At 32.5% G+C, this 22,016-nt stretch overlaps 2 protein-coding genes across 3 annotated transcripts in view; both read left to right on the top strand.

Annotated features, from left to right (window-relative positions):
* Positions 1 to 22,016, top strand: part of LOC142337704 (E3 ubiquitin-protein ligase RNF185-like) — a 464,852-nt gene that overhangs the window by 325,266 nt on the left and 117,570 nt on the right. The window lies entirely within an intron of this gene.
* LOC142338452 (uncharacterized) overlaps positions 1 to 22,016 on the top strand; it is a 147,636-nt gene that overhangs the window by 49,970 nt on the left and 75,650 nt on the right. For both annotated transcript variants that reach the window (XM_075388218.1, XM_075388217.1), the window contains exon 4: positions 3,187 to 3,324. In XM_075388218.1, the coding sequence (XP_075244333.1) occupies positions 3,187 to 3,324 (138 nt within the window). The remainder of the gene's footprint in view (positions 1 to 3,186; positions 3,325 to 22,016) is intronic.

The following is a 22,016-nucleotide window of genomic DNA, read 5'->3' as shown; positions in this document are numbered from 1 at the left end:
TAGCAGACATCACGGAAAAGCGAAAAGGTTTCTGAAAACGAATTTGAAATTTTATGGAGAATTTTGGTCCGTTTCGTTGTTGACGAGGTTAGATATCCCAGGAAAGCAGAGGTTCAATTCTGTTTCTAAATTGTTTGCTTTATTTATTATATTTTGTGTATGACAACTTTATTGAGCGTGGAAATATTAATGTATTTCGCAGAGATACTTTCTGTGAGTTAAATAATTCAAAAACACGAACTAAAACCTTGTATGATGTGGGTTGGATTTGATGTGCAGTCTCAAGTTATCAAGATTTTTCCTGTCCTGTATTTTCTAGTTTACTTGTTTTTGGTATAAGAATTAATGTTAATTATTGATCGTCAACCGTTCAAACCCTATCAGTGTACATTATCCAGATAAAACAAATGTAATGGCACCATTGTGAAATGCATATTTTAGATTTTTGATAAATTACGCTTGGAACCTCAGATTTGAACAAAGGTGTCTGTTATTCCAGAAAGACGGTTGTTATTGCGCAAACGTGATTTTATATATCTGCAATAAGAAACACGCAACTTTTTAAAATTATGGTTTTTTTCATGATTTTTCGAGGAAAAAAGATGTGATTTGCAAAAAACCAAAATTACAACAAATTTCCTGTTGTTCCCATGAAAAACATTTCGGTTTGTTTTATAAATTTGAACGAGTTTCAAATCAATCTCATTTGTTTTTTTAAGCTTTTCCGATGCTCAACTTTCTCTTCATTTTTCGAATTTTTCTGCAATAAGTATTGGTAGATGAAGTATTTAAAACGCTATCCATCGTTATTGGAAAAATTGACCTTGTTCTTATATGCATCAGAGTTTATTTGGAAGTTAATTTTTTACCACTTGTTTTTGTTTTCTTTCTTGCGTACCATTTTGGTCTTGGAATATTTTGATCTGTGTTGTCGTCAACGAGAAAATACTGGTTTTCAAGACTTAGACGTTTATTGTCTTCATAAACAGTAAGTGATTTATTAGGTTTCGCCTGTTTTTATAGCTTTTTTGATATTTCATATTAATTTACCAATTTTAATAGAAATGGAACCGTTTTTACGAATTTTGCACTACATGTTTTCAAAAGAATTTAACATTTTTTTGGTTTTTTATTCCTTCATTATTGTTCTACATCTCAGCCTCATTATTTAAAATTCTAGGTAGCTTCTTTATGGGCTAGAAAATTCGAGTCATTTGAAAGGTTTTGACCCATATCTTATGTTTTTCGTGACTTTGGCACAGGTTGCATTCGAAAAATATTAATGTTTGTGGATTTTGCATTTTTTGGAGTGTAGTTTTTCTATCACTTTGTCTCAATAATGATGAATCCCATTGGCAATTTTATTAGACAGTTTCGAGTTAATCTTTTTTTTATTTCGAAACTGAAGGTTTTTAACGAATTTTGCCCAACTTTTTTCGAAATTATCGGTTATTTTTTTATTTTGCGAATTCAGGTATCTGTACTCTATTTTTCTGACACTTAGTCTTACTAATGATAAGTTATTAGGGTCACTAATTTTTAATTTTTGAATCTATTTATTTGTTTTGTTCATAGCTAACAGATTTCAACTTAGACACAACTTTTTGAAAATTTTTATGACTTTTCGAATTTTCCCCTTCTTTCGTAATTGTTTTTTTCCTGTTTGGGCCCTGAGTCATTAAAAACAGCTCTTTTTCTCCATTATTTGATTTCATTAGGCATAATTGAATCCATTTAGGCGATTCAGATTGCTGTTATTGGTTCTATTGTCTTTACCATTTGTTTGAGAAAAAAATGATTTGGTTATGTTGCTACTTTTATTGTGGCCCCAATTTTTATTTATTCTTGAATTTAAGTTGATATATGTTTTCTTTCTGTAGATCACTGAAGGAAATTGAGGAGTTTAGATTTTCTTAGCAGGTTTCAATTACTTTGTTGCCACTTTTGTGCAATGAACTCGATCGTACACTCGATCGTAAAAATCGATTTTTACGAAATGTTTGTTTTCGTGTTACTTCGTCTCTCAGTTGTTTTCTATAAAGTTAGCGTTTTGTGTCCTAGCTACCATTGTGTAATGGTCTTTGGGAGTTGACGTTGTTCTACCCATTATCTTCGATAGCCCTGTTTCTCTAAAAGTGAAAAAAAATGTAAATTTGCTTTTACTTTTTCCTAGTATTCTATATACTTTCTTGGACGTCTTGGTTTATGACTTGTTAATTATCGGAGGCTGCTCTTTTACGGTTGGCAACAGTGTTGTCTCCTGTTTGCTGCATTAAATTTTATTTCAGGACTTGCCCTGCCACCTGCCATTATTTTTTATTTCGTCAAGATTTTTGTGACAACATATGACGTCTCAATCACTTCAAATCTGCTTTCTCTTCATTCGTTCATTCATGTTCAACTGAATTGAGTGCGTGACGTCTTTTTTGCACTTTTGGTGGATCAAGGTTTTTTATTCACTTGCGTTATTAAGTTTATGGTCACACGTGACTTACCTCTCAAAAATGATTTCGTGACTCTTTCTTGTGCTTTAATTCAAAGAGCTAAGACCCATCGAGTGTGTGTCACTCTAATTGAAGGTTATTTCAGAGCAACTAATAGAAGCAGCAATAAGTTATACAGGTTCTTAATCAAAATATGTCATTGCAATATTTAATGAAAAGCAGAAATGTTTTCGTCTGTTTATTTGTTATCTTTTTGAGGCTGCAGATCTGCAAAACTATCTTGGCTATTTTCAGGCAATATGCCAGCTATGCTTTCTATTGAGCGAAAAAAGCTATTTGCTTCGCAGAGAAATTTTCTCTGAGCTAAAAAATTCAAAACAAAGAAGAACTGAAATCTTGGACAACCTTTATCAATTTATAACCTGGATATAACCAAATTTATGACTCCATGGTGAGATGCATCATCACTCAGAAGTTTGTTAGTGTTAATTGCACTTGGACCATCAGAATATTTGAAAAAAATAGCTCTTGTGTTTTTTGGTTGTGGCATGCAATATAGCCTGTGGTGTGGTGATTAAACTGTGGCGATTGCTTAGCCGGTGGTCGTCCGTATAGTTTCGAACGGATATCATCCCCTCCCCGTGCTGGTTGCAATAATGGAACAACCTAGGTAGTGGTAAAATCCGAGTACTGAGCCTTCTCTCAATATTGTTTGACAGCTGATATTTGCTATATTATTAAGGTACCGAGTGATCAGCAGTGCCTACTATCGGAACTCAGTTGGGGCAGTGCTAGTGTATGACATCACAAAACAGGAGTCTTTTCAACAGCTGGAGAAGTGGAAAAAAGAGATCTCCGATTTCGCACCTACTCTCTGCAAGTGGGTTAATGCAATCCTCTTAAGTTATTCACTGATGTTCTCAAGGTTCAGATGCACGACTCAAGATCAGATCGTTCCAGATAGCCAAAAGGCTGTTTCCAGGCATCTTTTTTTCCAGACTAATTTCTGATATCGAACCAGACCCCTTGTCCACGGCCGAAAACGTTCTGATCAGAGAGATCTTTAAGTCGTGCACCTCAACCTGGGTCTAGAAACCTGGACCAGGTTTATAGACATCGACGTATGAAAAGTCGCGAAAGTGGGGTCAAAATTAACCAAATTTACGCGGTCAAGCTTGCTAGGTAAAGACGAGTTACAGTTTTTCATAGGTAATTTTGGTCAAATGGAGTCTATCCACGGTCCTATTTTGGCCAATGGCTAAATATCGGATCTGAAAATATCGGATCTGTTCTAGTTTGCACCCCCCACCAGTTTAGTGGGCTTATATCTTTTACGCCCTCAGGCGCACGTGCTTCTTTTACATAGTAACGTGCTATATAACAACATATAACTTGTAATTGGGGGCGTAAAAAGCACTGGGGGCGTAAAAAACACGGGGGGGGGCAAACAGAATAGATCCCAATTATCTTGACGATTCAGTCAACTATCCGAATGATTTAGATTTCTACGCCCAACTAAGTGGGTTGAGCGTTTTTTTCAAAGCCAAAAGAAACCACATTCACTCACAACGAAACGGTACTAGGCGGGCGCAGAACCAAATGAGAAAAAAATGAGAGTCAGAGCCGAATGCTTAAATTTGGACAGCCAAATTATCTGAGTGGTTTAAATTAAAGTACAACAAACATAAGAAATCGCGAATAAGTAGCTGTTGTCGCTTAAGGTGTTCGGTGGAGAAGGGGAGGATGTTCCGACCGCGGACTGAGCTTCGTTGCGCTATTTTGTCAGTATTTTTCAAACAAAAAACGGACTTTCAAATAATGTGTTTACTATCAACCACTCTCAGAGCACGGGAAAAATTAGGCTTTAAAATTTCATTTTGAGGCATTCTGCTCTGCGCCCGTTTGGCTATCCACCCAATGAAATATGTCCTTGAATTACAAATTATATTTTAAAATAATATTTGGTGCATTTGTGTTCGTGTTTGTGTTTCTGTGTGTGCGTGTGTTTGAATGTGTGGGTGGGTGCATGCGTGCGTGTGTTTTTCCGTTTGTTTAATTATGCGTGCTTGCGTGCAGTCATGCTTTGTGAGCGTGCCACGAAATAAACTATTATACTAAACGTAAGTCGCACTGTAGCGCAATGCTCATATCCTCACGCGCTCTGCTATCTTCTCGCGTTTTAACGGCCCTTAAACATGAAGCCTAGCGTAATACATGCGCCTTGAGACGCCCTTTGACGCAATATTTAATCTTCTATTCTGCACATGTTTTGAGATTATTATTCAAGCAGCATAGCAAAAATGCGAGCCAAGAAAGCCATTGGCTAAAAGTTTGCTGATGCAGAAAGTGCAACAGACAAAAGCCATACGCATTGGTGGCGTGAGAGATAACACCTATGACTGTTAAGAGAGGAGAAGGGGTTCCCGCCCGAGTTGCTGCTGAAAATGGTTCCCGTCTCTTGGCCCAAAAAGTTGGTAAATGTTGTTCTTTCTTAAACTCCTCTCTGTCTCTTCTTCCTTTCTCTTTATTTCTTTTTTTACTTTTCTTTGTTTTATTTTTCTTCCTATCTATCAATTATATTAAATTTAAGTCGCATTTGAGCGCAAGGATTAACTCTTCTCCTATCTCAACATGTGCTTAACTGTCCTTAAACACCAGACTATCGTAATAAATGCGTTTTTAGACGAGTTTTAATCCCATTATTAAAATTCTAATCTGCACATATTTTGCGTTCTTTAATCATGTAGCATGAGAAGAACAAGCGCGCCAAAAAACATTCATCAAAGCTTTGGCATTATTTTGTGTTTTTCTTTTTTCTTCTTTCTAACTATGATTAGCAAAACTCACATCTTCACATGTTTAAATGGTCCTTAAAGATGCAGCCTACCGTAATAAATGCGTTTTGGGACGCGCTACACCGCCATCTTTAAGCTCCTGTTTTGCAAATATCTGCACTTGCTTTGCAATCTTTAAGCAAGCAGCATAAGAAGAACAAATGAGGTACTAAGCCATTGATCAAGAATTTCCTGATGTAGAAAGTGAAACAAACAAAGCAAAATTCATCTGCAGCGTAAAGGATAAGGCCTCTGGCAGTTGGACGACGGGCTGGGTTTCGCGCCCAATTTGTTGCAGGAATTAGCTCCCAAATGGTGATTTGTTGTTTTTCATCCACTCCTGTCTGTCTGTCTGTTTTTTTGTTCCTTCTGTTTCTTTTTTGTCCCTCGTTTTTAGCGTTCTATCTATCTATTATAATAAACGTAAATCGCACCTGACTGCAATAAATAACAGCGCACAGATCTTCACATGTTTAAACGGCACTTAAAATTGGAGCCTAGCGAAATATATGTGTTTTGAGACACCCTGTACTGCCATATTGTGTTTTGTGCTTATTAAGCACGCGGTTGAGCAAAAGCAAGAGAGCCAAAAAAATTTTGACTGAAAATCTTTTCATGTATAAATTGCAATACACAAAAGCAATACGCTTCGGTGGCGTATGGGATAAGACCTATGACTGGTAAGTGAGGAGCACGGTTTCGCGCACATTTGGCTGCCGAAAACTGCTCCTATATTCTTGGCTTAAATAATGGGTAATTGTTTGTTTTCATCAACTCCTCTTACTCTCTCTGTCCTGCGTTCCTTCTTTATATTTTTTTCTTCCTTTTGTTTATTTGTATCTTCTACTAAATGTTAGTTATTTTTCGAGTGCTATGTCAGCATTTCTTAGCTCTAATCTTTGCCTTTCTAGCGCTCCTTACACATGCAGCGTAACGTAGTACATGCGTTTTAGGACGCTCTGTGAGACCATGTAAAATCCCTTTATCTGCTTAAGTCTTAGCGCTCCTTAAACATGTAACATAGCAAACCCGAAAACGTCGAACAAAAAAATGCTCGTACATAGGGTACCAGACGCAAAAAATATACGCATCGGTAGCTTAACGGAAAACACTTATGGCTGTTTATCGAGGGGCATGTCTGTAACAGGAATCTTAAATTCTTTTAAACCTTCTATTCCTTTAAATCATTCTCTTGAGATGCTTTTTCAAACCTGCTCGCAAGTCTTAAATCAAGCTTTGGCAGGTCTTGGCAAGTTTTGAACAAAACACCGCTGTTAAAAAATTTCGAATATGACAAAAGAATGATGCATAATTTATGCATTTCAAATCTTCAGGAAAATGGTCTCACATTTTTCTTGATTTGTAAAAAACGACTAAACCATCCACATATTTGGCAATTGGTAACTAAAAAGTCACATAAATTGATTTAGAACTAACCTGTTTTCTCAATGATTATCAATGTGAGTGGATGCGAGTATACTAAGACGTGTTCTGAGCTTACCTTTATTCGGGTACTTCTGGAACTGTCTTATGGTTGTCTCAAGAATATGATGTACTCATTAGGCTTACCTGACTAACTAAAGTTCTATATCTCTAGTCTGTTACTCTTCTATCTGAGCTTCAGTAGACAGTGCACGGGCCCCAATGCTAATGTCTAACATATATCTCAATACAAAACAAGAGCGGAGTAGAGAGAGAGGAATATACTTTATTATTATATAAGGTTGGTAACTGGTACTGACTAAATAACTTTCTCTTCTGAGAAGAGGGAAAACAGATAAACATCTAAAGGAAAGAAAGGAAAAGATATTATTCCCTTTTTATCCAATCAGGGAAGAGTATTTTCAGTCTTTATTTATTTAAATAATAAAGTCTTTCAAATAATCTTTTCTGGAAGTCATACTTGACTCCATCTTTCCGGGGTTTCGAGTTTTTTGAAAGTCTTTTGTCTACTCTAATGAGTCAATTTCTCTGTATTCTCTCTGAAGGATTTTCTTTTTTTTTTGAATGTGTTGCTTTGTATCGGTTCGTCAGCAAGTCGATTCGTAGACATAGGTTGCCCAAAGAGCAAGGAGTGAACATCAACAACCACAAAAGTATCTATTCCATTACCACATCCAGTGGGTAAAGATCCTTTCGGGTAGGCCCAATGTTGATGTCTGGAGGCGATCCTGATGTCCGGTGACTTACCTGACTTACCTGAATTGGTTTGGTTTGTTGTTGTTAGATGTTCAGAAAAGTTTTTCTCTGTTATAACCTGTGTTAGGTTTTAATGTTCTGTTATACTTAGTATCCCTTTCGGTTGGAAAGAAAATTAAATTGTATGTGTTAAGTGTTAAGTATATTAAGTTACATGTTTCATGGAATTCGACGGAGAAATCGAGGGTAACTGAGAGGCATGTGACTGTTTGGCCATGTTGGATTAGTACAAATTTTGTTATTGAAGATAACATCGAAGATGAGTAATGCAAATTCTCTTCGAAATCAGAAGTTATTCTGATGCAATCAATTCTTACGAATTGTCCTGCTATACTTCTACATTTTTCATGTTTGTTAGGTGTTACGTTAAAGTGTTGCTCGTTAATGTTTTTCTAGTCTCCGTGCTATGTATTTTGTAAAAGGTGTACAGATCTCGCTTATGGTTTTGTAATGGGTCCAAAAATGTCCAAATGCCTTATCCAATCAACTTCTATTTCTTCAACTTCATGAATTAAGTTAAAGTCTCTGTCTGCGCGCTTATATTCAATATTTCAAATAATCCAAAGACTCTTTCGGTATTTGGAGTACTACTATGTTAGTTGTTACTTAAATAAAGGTGAACCTGTTAGTTGTTACTAATACTTGATAAATTAATGGATTGTATCCATATATACATGTGTTGGATTTCTCTAATGAGTGATTGCATGTTGTACATTCATTTAGTTATCGGTTTATTTACATGTTTTTACATGTGAAATTTTCGAAGTCGAAATACTTTTGTTCTATCTATTTTGGAATTAGTTAAACGGTGATGGTTCGTTTGGAAAAGTATATAACATTTCGTGGTGTTATAGTAATTTGGAACCTGTATTTCAGTTCTAATAATGTGTGGATTGGTCCTTTTGTATCTATCATAATCATTTCGTTAAGATATGATTTTGTCGGTGCTAATTGTTCTTGTTTGCTTTTTGTTTTAGTGTTTGCAAAGACTTTGTTCGTTTGGCATTTGATGCAATCTGCTATTAAGATTTTTATCCAGGTTGTTAAGTTTGGGAAATAATATTTCTCCATTATATTTCTTTTTGTTTTTTCGAGTCCTGTATGACCTACTGTGTCTGTACAATGGTTTTCGTAGAAAACACATAGTAATAATGTTAGTGGTAGACATATTCGTTTTATTGTATTTTTGTGAATTCGAAATATAATTTTAATGACTCCAGTTTGTTCATCAATTATTATTGATTTGTATTTTCGATAATATGCGAATAGTCCTTTATTTCCGCGTATATCCAATGTTACTGAATGGGGTTTATTATTGTGTTTTTTCCACATTTTTACTTTGTGAAGTACTGGATCTATTATTTGTGTTTCTCTGATCAAATCTTCTGTTGTTTTTGTTTTTTCATCATAGAAAATGTCTGTTATTTTTGCGTTATCGTAATTATGTTCTTGGTTAATATTGTTTATGAGTCTAAGGTAGTCATCGTCGTGATGAACTGTGTAAGGTCCTTGTTGGTTTCTTTCAATAATTAGGTCGTCTTTCTCTACGATTGGTGATTGCCAATTTTTTGTTTTTGGTTTGTATTTCGGTATTAAATTTGTTTTTGTTTCTTTGTTATACTTCTCGTATGAGATTGGATGATATTCATTTTTATCAATGTTTATTTCAAAATAATTGTTATGTATGTTAGCCAAAACTGTGTAGTGTGTTTTTTCTTTTTTGTCTTCATCTGTGTTGTTACATATGCTGTACTTGCATTCTAAGTTGTTTGCAAATGGTGTTTTTGCGAAGAAAAATTTTATGTTTTCCGGTATTTCTACTGTTATATCGCTTGTTTTAGTAAAGTGTTCTTCATCTATTGTTCTGCTGAGAAGGTCTGGTAGGGCTAGGTTTTTCCCTTCCGTCCAAATAATATGTAAATTTGGAAATTTCATCAGTATAAGTTGAAATCTGTAAACTCTGTGGTTAGGTTTGTTCTTTTGTGTGAACAGATAAATTATTGGCTTGTGATCGGTAAATAAGATAATTGGGTGATTTGAGCCTGTTAATAGGAACTCATATTCTGTTAAGGCGAATATGATCGCTGAGCATTCTCTAATTAATGTAGATAATCGTATTTCAATTGGTGTGAAGAGTCTAGAGTTTGCTGATATTAATCTCATTTTCTTTTCAGTTGGGTGCTGTTGTAACAATGCTGCTCCAATGCATGTGTTAGAGGCATCTAATATGATATAGAATGGTTTTTTGGTGTCTGGCATTGTTAATTCTAGTTTATGTGTTATTGTTCTTTTCATTTGTTCAAAAATAGTTTGGTGTTCTTTTGTCCATATGAAATCACTTTCCTTGTGTAGGAGGCTGTACAATGGTTGAAGTATTGGTTGCATACCGTATACGTATTTCGCAAGGAAATTTATTGTTCCGAGGTATCTCTGTAATGCTTTCATACTGTTTGGTGGTTCCAGTTTTTGGAATCCATTAATTCTTGATGTAAGTGGTTCCACTTTTTTATCTTTGATTATGTGTCCAAGGAATTTGACTTTTTTCAACATAAAATATGTTTTATCGGGTGCTGCTTTAAGATTCTCTTTGAGTAGTATTTTGTGATATTCTATTAATGTTTCAAACATTTGTCCGTAAGAGTTTGTTTGTATGAAAATATCATCAACATACGTTATGACTGTTCCTTTCCTTATTAGAGGATATAGGAAATGTGTTAAAATTGATTCAAATGCTGCTGGTCCAATTGATATTCCGTAGAATAATCGTTTGAAACAGTATTTTTCGTTTCCGATTGTAAAATGGGTGTATCTCATTGATTCTTCGTCTAAAGGTATTTGGTTGTATGCACTATTTAGATCAGCTGTTGTAAATATTGTTCCGTTTATTCTTGTTAGGGCGACGTCAACTGGTTCTATAGGCCAATTGCATTTTGATTCGTCTATCATGCTGTTCAGATATCTTGCATCGAGTACAATTTTAAACGATTCTCCTTTTCGTAATATTATTACTGTATTTGTAAATGTTTTTCCTGTTGATAGTTGTTCTTTATTAACGGGTGCAATTATGTCATATTTTTTAAATACATCTAATAATTTTTGTATTCGTTCGCGAAGGTGTATCGGTACTTTGCTTATTCTTTGTTTTTTGAAAATTGCATCTTTTTTCATTGGTAGGTTCAATTTTACGTTAGTTTTTCCGACGTCAAATTTTGTTGTTGCATATACTTGTTTATAGTGTAGTATAATTGTTACTACCTTTTCAAAGTCTTCTTGTATTAAGTGTGAATGTTGAAAATCAAACATTTGTATAAATTCTTTGTCTTGTTCTGAATATTTGTTAATATTGAATTTGCATTTAATGTTTAGTTTTCTTTCAAATGTTGCTACTTGTTCAATTATTTCGTTTTTTTTGTATGTTGAGTATTTCATTAATATCGTTTTCATATTCGTATGTTAGATTGTACAGTGCTGTGAACAAATCTATTGAATTTGTCTGGTATATCTCTTCATTTTGCCGTTTAAATGTAATGTTTTTGTTCATGAAACCAATTAATCCTGTATTTATGGTTATTCGGTGTCGATTTTTGTTAATTAATAAAATGTCTATGAAGTACTCTTCATCTGCTGTGAGGTTCTTTATATCTGTAAAAGATATATTTTGGTATTTGTTTATCGGTTCAAAATAGAAATGTGATTTATGGATTGTCTTTTTGTTTGATTTTTTCATTTGTTTGAATATTGGGATTGGAAATGTTATAGTTTTACTTTGATTTGGTTCTATGTAAATTGTTTCTCTGTTAAATATCGGATATAATCGAGAGTAGTACAGGTAACCTTTTGTACTGTTCATAAAAAATATGATATCGTAATCTAAAATCGTGTTTGTATTTAATGTTAGTCTATTAGTGTTTACATTCATCGTTTCTATATATTCTTTGAAGAATGGGGTTCCTAGGATATTATGGTTGCATTGTGTTACATATAAGTGGATGTGAAAATTGTTTTGAGGCTTATTTCTGTTATTTGAGATTCTGTCCGGTGTTAACGTTAGTGTTACTGTTCCGAATGTTTCTATAGTTGTGTTATTCGCTGCTGTTAATGTTTTGTTTGCTTTTTCTAAGTGTATTTCTGGGTTATTGTATTTAATTTCGTTCCAAGTATCTGCATTCAGTAAATTCAATGTTGCTCCTGAGTCTAACAGGAAATCGATTTCTAGTATTGGTGTTTGTTTTGTGAAATCTTGTTCAAATTTATTGCATTGATACATTGGAAGTATCCAGGTTGGGTTACTCTCCAGTGTGTTTATTATTGTATTGCATGTGTCTTCGTTCGCGTTGTAAAATTTATCTAGTATTTCTTAATCTTCATCTGATGATTCTGACGTGTATTCATATTCATCAATTCCAGGTGTGTCGTTGTTTTGTTTGTCAGATTCTACGTTATTTATTCTGTTTTTGCTATTATTATTATTATTATTATTATTATTATTATTATTATTATTATTATTATTATTATTATTATTATTATTATTATTATTATTATTATTATTATTATTATTATTATTATTATTATTATTATTATTATTATTATTATTATTATTATTATTATTATTATTATTATTATTATTATTATTATTATTATTATTATTATTATTATTATTATTATTATTATTATTATTATTATTATTATTATTATTATTATTATTATTATTATTATTATTATTATTATTATTATTATATCTGTTTCCATCATTGCGTCGGTCTTTATTATAATGTCTATAATTGTCTTTTTGTGATTGATTTCTGCTGTCATCCTTGTTATTGATGTTTGAGTATTGTCTATTGTTACTATTGGAACGTTGTCTATATTTGTCGTTTCTACTAGAGTCTCTGCTGTTGTGTCTTTGTCTATTATTGTTATTATAACTATTATTTTTGTTATATGGTGACTGTTGTCTTGAATTGTTTCTGTCTGTATATCTTGAACTTGATCTACTATTGTTATATCTGTTATAGTTATTATTTCTATTGTAACTGTTACTTCTGTTTCTACTGTAATTGTTTCTGTTATAACTGGTACTTCTGTTATTGTAGTTGTTTTAATTCCGATATCCTTGATAATTTCTATTATCTCTAGGATTTGTGTTATTATTATAGCTATTCCTTGATTGTGATCTATATGGTGTTCTACTTCGTGAATTGTTATATATTGGTGACGTTGATGGTAATTGTCTTCCGTTAATGTTGTTTGAATCAATTCTTCTGTTTGGTAAGTTTTGGTTATTTCTCATATGACTATAGAATGACTTTTCTTTTGGTCGTGCTATGTTTTCTCGACGTGGTCTTTTAAAGCATCTACCTTTAGTATGTCCATGTGAACTGCAATAACTACAGAACAGTGCAAATTTCGGTCTTCCCCTAAAATTCTTTTTGTCATATGTATTATTAATTCCGTTAAGAACGTTACATATTGTTCCTTCAAATTGTTCTAGGTCATTTTGATTAAGTTCGTTTATATTGTTACAGGCTATACTCATTTGTTTTATATCTTCGTTGATATTACTTGTACTTTGATTGACTTCGTACAATCTTTTGTGATTATTAGTTATTGTTCTTGTTAAATCCATTTGGTCTATTTTGTCTACTAATGTTTTGAATGGCATCTCTGGTTCACTTGGTGTTTGTTTATGATTGGCATGTTTTTTCAACGCTGCTGTTTTTAGTTCGTTATCTAAACATCTAATGAATGTTTGATTCATTACGCTATTTCTGTAATCTTCTGTATACATTGAGTAAGCTGTTTTTACTAGGGTTTCTATTCTTAATGCAAAGGATCTTAGTGATTCGTTTGTGTGTTTTTGTAATTGTTGTAATACTATTTTCGCTTGTTGTTTTGACTTTTCCGAGTCAAACATATCTGAGAATTCTTTACAAAATGTTTCCCAATCGAGTTTTGTTTCACTCGGGAGTGTTGAATACCATTTTTGTGCTGGTCCATGTAATGTATGTAGTATTAAAGCTGCTCTCTTAACTTTCCATTGGTGATGTCCAGGTTTGTTTACTGGTTCTATTCCGCTGCTGAATATCATTGCTGCAACTATACTATTTAAGTATTCTTCAACAGTGTATGCTGGGTCTGTACCGTCGAATGGTCTTATTGTTGTAGGTACTGAACGACTACTAATGTTTTGTTCTATTTGTGGTTATTCATTAATACTCATTGATGTTAATTGTTTATAGAATGGTAAAGGAGGTTCTGTTACAGTTGTTTCTCTTTCTTCTGTTGCAATAGAATTTGTTCTTCTATTCCGATTTTCTTGTTGTCTGTTATTTTGATTATTGTTATGATGTATATTATTATTATCTACGTTTCTATTGTTCTGTCTGTTTTCAGTTTCTCTTCTGAAATTATTTTGTCTTTGAATGTTTTCTAGAGTTTTGTCTAGTCTATCGAATACCATTTCGAGGGCTTCGTCTTGTCTTTTTTCTATATTTCTGTTCATTTGTTGATATTTCATTTCCAAATTATCTATTAGTTTATTTGTGTGGTTTGTTACTGTAGCTGTTATTTCATCTTTTAGTTCCATGTAATTATTTGCTTGTTGTCCCCAATATTGTTCGTGTTGTTCCTGGTTATCATTTTGGAGAACTAATATATGTATTGTTTCTTTTATGATTATCTCTCGTTGGGTATTTCCGTCGAACATTTTGGTTCACTGATGGTGGTAATCGGTTCTCAAATCTTATCTCTCTTCCTTCGGAGTCTGAGATATCTATATCATCTACTATATTTTGTTGATTTCCAAATAAATTCGATGTTAATATTTTATCAGGTTTTATTGTAGATTTTTGTTTTGATTGTAAGCTATTATTTGTTTGAATGTCTTTCGGTGTCGATGTCGATGTTAGACTTCTTTCTAAATTAAATGAAGAAGATCCTGCCTGTTCTTGATCCGTGATTTTTACATGACTTTGTAATCTTTCAATGAAGTTTATGCTATCTGAGCATACTTTCAATGTGCTTTCAAAATGTGCTGAATAATGTTCGCTATTCCAAATGTTTTGGAGTTCGTCACCTAAATGACTGATTTCCTCGGAAAATGTTTCTCCAAATTGGATTCGTTTTTCATTAATGTGTTCGAAGTTATCTAACCAAAATAGGAATGTAAATTCAGATACAATTTTTATAATATCTAATGTTGTTGTTTTCAAATCTGGTTTTAATTCAATTATTTTTGTTAGCCAATTGTTATAATTTTTTATGTCTAGTCGTAATCTATCGTTTACTGACTGTATTTGTTGACGATGTTCGTTTAGGTATCTGGCTGTATCCCTTAGTGTTTCGTAAGTTGTAGATGTTATTGCTGTCAATTTTGTTTTATCTTGTAATTCCTCATGTCTTTTTAAGAATATTTTAAGCATATCCGATAGTGTTGTTTCATTTTGGAAATTAAAAAATATCTTTTTATCTCCTTTTTCATCTGTTAGTATAAATAAGTAATGTTTGTTATTTTGATCTCTATCCAGTAGTATTACTGGTAGGTAATGTACTAAATGGTTTCTTTGTATATTAATCTGTTGTATATGCTTTGTTTCTTTGAAGAGGTTATTCTTCAAGTTTGTTATTATTCTGTATATAATTTCACGGTTTTCTCGTGGGCAATCGCTAGCAATTGTAAATGGTATTAGGAAATTGTTAGTACTTATTTGTTCATCGTAGATGTAAGCCATCTTAATGTTCTTTTCTTTATATCTTTATGTTTTTCAACAATAACGTGTTCTGAGCTTAGCTTTATTCGGGTACTTCGGGAACTGTCTTATGGTTGTCTCAAGAATATGTTGTACTCTTAAGGCTTACCTGACTAACTAAAGTTCTATATCTCTAGTCTGTTACTCTTCTATCTGAGCTTCAGTAGACAGTGCACGGGCCCCAATGCTAATGTCTAACATATATCTCAATACAAAACAAGAGCGGAGTAGAGAGAGAGGAATATACTTTATTATTATATAAGGTTGGTAACTGGTACTGACTAAATAACTTTCTCTTCTGAGAAGAGGGAAAACAGATAAACATCTAAAGGAAAGAAAGGAAAAGATATTATTCCCTTTTTATCCAATCAGGGAAGAGTATTTTCTATTATTCTTATATAATAAAAACTGAACAACATTTTTGCTTTACGTATCAACAACAGTGGAATTACAAAAAATATGTAACTGATATTCTCTGATATAAAATTATGCAGACTATGTCTAAAAATTAAAACTATGATCATTCAATATGATAAAAAAAACCTCGATGCTCGTCGTACTTCATTGATTTACTGTCGACTTTGCCGCGCGAAGACACATTTTCAAAATGATATTGGATTTCGCCAGGCGAAATGCTTATTTATGTCTGAGCCCGATTTGCGGAGCGAAATCAAAAGAGATTATGACAACTGAGTTTGAATAGACAAGACAAGAAGAACGAACTCAGGTGGATATCGACAAATTGAAATAAAATCTGATCACGCAGCGGGAAATAAAATCAAATGAAGAAATAACAAGTTGGAAACGGGAAACGTGAAATATTGTCTGAAGATAAATGAAGTTTGAAGAGCAACTTAAATTAAGAACTAAATTATGACGTCGTATAAGATTTACTGCACTTAACAAAAATAACATTTAACAAGAATTACACAGGTATCACATGCCCTCTTGAAGGCTTAAAAATATACGATTAGGACAATTTTTAATAAAAAAACGTTCATCAGAACGTTTTTTCCTCAGCTCAAATTGCGGAGCGAAATCAAGAAAGATTATGACAACTGAAATAGAATTGACAAAACAAGAAGAACGAACTCAAGTGGATATCAAGACATGTGTGATCACGCAGCGGAAAATGAAATCATATGAAGAAATTAGAAGTTGGAAACGGGAAACATGAAACATTGTCTGAAGATAAATGATGTTTGAAGAGCAACTTAAATTAAGAACTAAATTATGTGCATCGTATAATATTTACTGCAATAAAATAAAATAACAATTAATAAGAACTACACAGGTATCACAGACCCTCAAGAAAGCTTAAAAAGTTTACAATTAGGACAATTTTAATGAAAACGTTTATAAAAACGTTTTTTTATCTCAATTTGCGGAGCGAAATCAAAAGAGATTATGACAATTGAAAATCAATTGACAAGACAAGGAGAACGAAATCAATAGATAACAACAAATTGAAATAAAGTGAACTGACATGTCTGATCACGCAGAGGGAAATAAAATCATATGAAGAAATAACAAGTTGGAAACGGGAAACGTGAAATTTTTTCTGACGATAAATGAAGTTTGAAGAGCAACTTAAATTAAGAACTAATTTATGACGTCGTATAAGATTTTTTTCACTAAACTAAAATAACATTTAACAAGAATTACACAGGTATCACATACCCCTTAAACGCTTAAAAAGTGTACAACTAGGACAATTGGGACAAGTGAACAGATATGTGTGATCACGCAGCGGAAAATGAAACCATATGAAGAAATTAGAAGTTGGAAACGGGAAACGTGAAACATTGTCTGAAGATAAATGATGTTTGAAGAGCAACTTAAATTAAAAACTAAATTATGACGTCGTATAGGATTTACTGCACTAAATTAAAATAACAATTAATAAGAACTACACAGGCATCACAAACTCCCTTGAACGCTTAAAAAGTGTACAATTAGGACAAATTTAGTGAAAACGTTTATAAAAACGTTTTTTTAGCTCAATTTTCGGAGCGAAATCAAAAGAGATTATGACAATTGAAAATCAATTGACAAGACAAGGAGAACGAAATCAATAGATAACAACAAATTGAAATAAAGTGAACTGACATGTCTGATCACGCAGAGGGAAATAAAATCATATGAAGAAATAACAAGTTGGAAACGGGAAACGTGAAATTTTTTCTGACGATAAATGAAGTTTGAAGAGCAACTTAAATTAGGAACTAAATTAAGACGTCGTATACGATTTACCGCACTAAACTAAAATACCAATTAATAAGAATTACACAGGTATCGCATAACCCCTTGACCGCTTAAAAAGTACAATTAGCACAATTTTTAATAAAAACTTTCATCAAAACGTGTTTTTTTTCTCAGCTCAATTTGCCTAGCGAAATGAAAAGAGATTTTGACAACTGAATAGGAATTGACAAGACGAAAAGAATAAACTCAAGTGGATATTCAGCAAATTGAAATAAAGTGAACAGACATGTCTGATCACGCAGCGGGAAATAAAATCATATGAGGAAATAACAAATTAGAAACGGGAAACGTGAAATAATGTCTGAAGAAAAATTCAGTTTGAAGAGCAACTTAAATTAAGAACTAATTTATGACGTCGCATAAGATTTATTTTACTAAACTAAAATGATATTTAACAAGAATTACACAGGTATCACATACCCCTTTGAACGCTTAAAAAGTGTACGATTAGGACAATTCTTAATAAAAAATTTTCATCAAAACGTTTTTTTTCTCAGCTCAATTGCTGAGCGAAATCAAAAGAGATTATGACAACTGAAAATGAATTGACAAGACAAGAAGAACGAACTCAAGTGGATATCAACAAATTGAAATAAAGTGAACAGATATGTCTGATCACGCAGCGGGAAATAAAATCATATGAAGAAATAACATGTTGGAAACGGGAAACGTGAAATATTGTCTGAAGATAAATGAAGTTTGAAGAGCAACTTAAATTATGAACTAATTTATGACGTCGTATAAGATTTTTTGCACTAAACTAAAATAACATTTAACAAGAATTACACAGGTATCACATACCCCTTAAACGCTTAAAAAGTGTACAACTAGGACAATTGGAACAAGTGAACAGATATGTGTGATCACGCAGCGGAAAATGAAACCATATGAAGAAATTAGAAGTTGGAAACGGGAAACGTGAAACATTGTCTGAAGATAAATGATGTTTGAAGAGCAACTTAAATTAAAAACTAAATTATGACGTCGTATAGGATTTACCGCACTAAATTAAAATAACAATTAATAAGAACTACACAGGCATCACAAACTCCCTTGAACGCTTAAAAAGTGTACAATTAGGACAATTTTAGTGAAAACGTTTATAAAAACGTTTTTTTAGCTCAATTTTCGGAGCGAAATCAAAAGAGATTATGACAATTGAAAATCAATTGACAAGACAAGGAGAACGAAATCAATAGATAACAACAAATTGAAATAATCTGAACTGACATGTCTGATCACGCAGAGGGAAATAAAATCATATGAAGAAATAACAAGATGGAAACGGGAAACGTGAAATTTTTTCTGACGATAAATGAAATTTGAAGAGCAACTTAAATTAGGAACTAAATTAAGACGTCGTATACGATTTACCGCACTAAACTAAAATACCAATTAATAAGAATTACACAGGTATCGCATAACCCCTTGACCGCTTAAAAAGTACAATTAGCACAATTTTTAATAAAAACTTTCATCAAAACGTGTTTTTTTTCTCAGCTCAATTTGCCTAGCGAAATGAAAAGAGATTATGACAACTGAATAGGAATTGACAAGACGAAAAGAATAAACTCAAGTGGATATTCAGCAAATTGAAATAAAGTGAACAGACATGTCTGATCACGCAGCGTGAAATAAAATCTTATGAGGAAATAACAAATTAGAAACGGGAAACGTGAAATAATGTCTGAAGAAAAATTGAGTTTGAAGAGCAACTTAAATTAAGAACTAATTTATGACGTCGCATAAGATTTATTTTACTAAACTAAAATGATATTTAACAAGAATTACACAGGTATCACATACCCCTTTGAACGCTTAAAAAGTGTACGATTAGGACAATTCTTAATAAAAAATTTTCATCAAAACGTTTTTTTTTCTCAGCTCAATTGCTGAGCGAAATCAAAAGAGATTATGACAACTGAAAATGAATTGACAAGACAAGAAGAACGAACTCAAGTGGATATCAACAAATTGAAATAAAGTGAACAGATATGTCTGATCACGCAGCGGGAAATAAAATCATATGAAGAAATAACATGTTGGAAACGGGAAACGTGAAATATTGTCTGAAGATAAATTCAGTTTGAAGAGCAACTTAAATTAAGAACTAATTTATGACGTCGTATAAGATTTTTTGCACTAAATTAAAATAACATTTAACAAGAATTACACAGGTATCACATACCCCTTAAACGCTTAAAAAGTGTACAACTAGGACAATTGGGACAAGTGAACAGATATGTGTGATCACGCAGCGGAAAATGAAACCATATGAAGAAATTAGAAGTTGGAAACGGGAAACGTGAAACATTGTCTGAAGATAAATGATGTTTGAAGAGCAACTTAAATTAAAAACTAAATTATGACGTCGTATAGGATTTACTGCACTAAATTAAAATAACAATTAATAAGAACTACACAGGCATCACAAACTCCCTTGAACGCTTAAAAAGTGTACAATTAGGACAATTTTAGTGAAAACGTTTATAAAAACGTTTTTTTAGCTCAATTTTCGGAGCGAAATCAAAAGAGATTATGACAATTGAAAATCAATTGACAAGACAAGGAGAACGAAATCAATAGATAACAACAAATTGAAATAAAGTGAACTGACATGTCTGATCACGCAGAGGGAAATAAAATCATATGAAGAAATAACAAGTTGGAAACGGGAAACGTGAAATTTTTTCTGACGATAAATGAAGTTTGAAGAGCAACTTAAATTAGGAACTAAATTAAGACGTCGTATACGATTTACCGCACTAAACTAAAATACCAATTAATAAGAATTACACAGGTATCGCATAACCCCTTGACCGCTTAAAAAGTACAATTAGCACAATTTTTAATAAAAACTTTCATCAAAACGTGTTTTTGTTCTCAGCTCAATTTGCCTAGCGAAATGAAAAGAGATTATGACAACTGAATAGGAATTGACAAGACGAAAAGAATAAACTCAAGTGGATATAAACAAATTGAAATAAAGTGAACAGACATGTCTGATCACGCAGCGGGAAATAAAATCATATGAGGGAATAACAAATTAGAAACGGGAAACGTGAAATAATGTCTGAAGAAAAATTCAGTTTGAAGAGCAACTTAAATTAAGAACTAATTTATGACGTCGCATAAGATTTATTTTACTAAACTAAAATGATATTTAACAAGAATTACACAGGTATCACATACCCCTTTGAACGCTTAAAAAGTGTACAATTAGGACAATTCTTAATAAAAAATTTTCATCAAAACGTTTTTTTCTTCTCAGCTCAATTGCTGAGCGAAATCAAAAGAGATTATGACAACTGAAAATGAATTGACAAGAAAAGAAGAACGAACTCAAGTGGATATCAACAAATTGAAATAAAGTGAACAGATATGTCTGATCACGCAGCGGGAAATAAAATCATATGAAGAAATAACATGTTGGAAACGGGAAACGTGAAATATTGTCTGAAGATAAATGAAGTTTGAAGAGCAACTTAAATTAGGAACTAATTTATGACGTCGTATAAGATTTTTTGCACTAAACTAAAATAACATTTAACAAGAATTACACAGGTATCACATACCCCTTAAACGCTTAAAAAGTGTACAACTAGGACAATTGGGACAAGTGAACAGATATGTGTGATCACGCAATGGAAAATGAAACCATATGAAGAAATTAGAAGTTGGAAACGGGAAACGTGAAACATTGTCTGAAGATAAATGATGTTTGAAGAGCAACTTAAATTAAAAACTAAATTATGTGCATCGTATAATATTTACTGCAATAACATAAAATAACAATTAATAAGAACTACACAGGTATCACAGACCCCCAAGAAAGCTTAAAAAGTGTACAATTAGGACAATTTTAATGAAAACGTTTATAAAAACGTTTTTTTAGCTCAATTTTCGGAGCGAAATCAAAAGAGATTATGACAATTGAAAATCAATTGACAAGACAAGGAGAACGAAATCAATAGATAACAACAAATTGAAATAAAGTGAACTGACATGTCTGATCACGCAGAGGGAAATAAAATCATATGAAGAAATAACAAGTTGGAAACGGGAAACGTGAAACATTGTCTGAAGATAAATGATGTTTGAAGAGCAACTTAAATTAAAAACTAAATTATGACGTCGTATAGGATTTACTGCACTAAATTAAAATAACAATTAATAAGAACTACACAGGCATCACAAACTCCCTTGAACGCTTAAAAAGTGTACAATTAGGACAATTTTAGTCAAAACGTTTATAAAAACGTTTTTTTAGCTCAATTTTCGGAGCGAAATCAAAAGAGATTATGACAATTGAAAATCAATTGACAAGACAAGGAGAACGAAATCAATAGATAACAACAAATTGAAATAAAGTGAACTGACATGTCTGATCACGCAGAGGGAAATAAAATCATATGAAGAAATAACAAGTTGGAAACGGGAAACGTGAAATTTTTTCTGACGATAAATGAAGTTTGAAGAGCAACTTAAATTAGGAACTAAATTAAGACGTCGTATACGATTTACCG

This window comes from Convolutriloba macropyga, chromosome 4 (assembly GCF_964194025.1).
Source record: "Convolutriloba macropyga chromosome 4, txConMacr16.3, whole genome shotgun sequence".
NCBI classification, from domain to species: Eukaryota; Metazoa; Xenacoelomorpha; order Acoela; family Convolutidae; genus Convolutriloba; species Convolutriloba macropyga.
The sequence above is the reverse complement of the archived record's forward strand: the minus strand, read 5'-3'. Positions and strand labels throughout refer to the sequence as shown.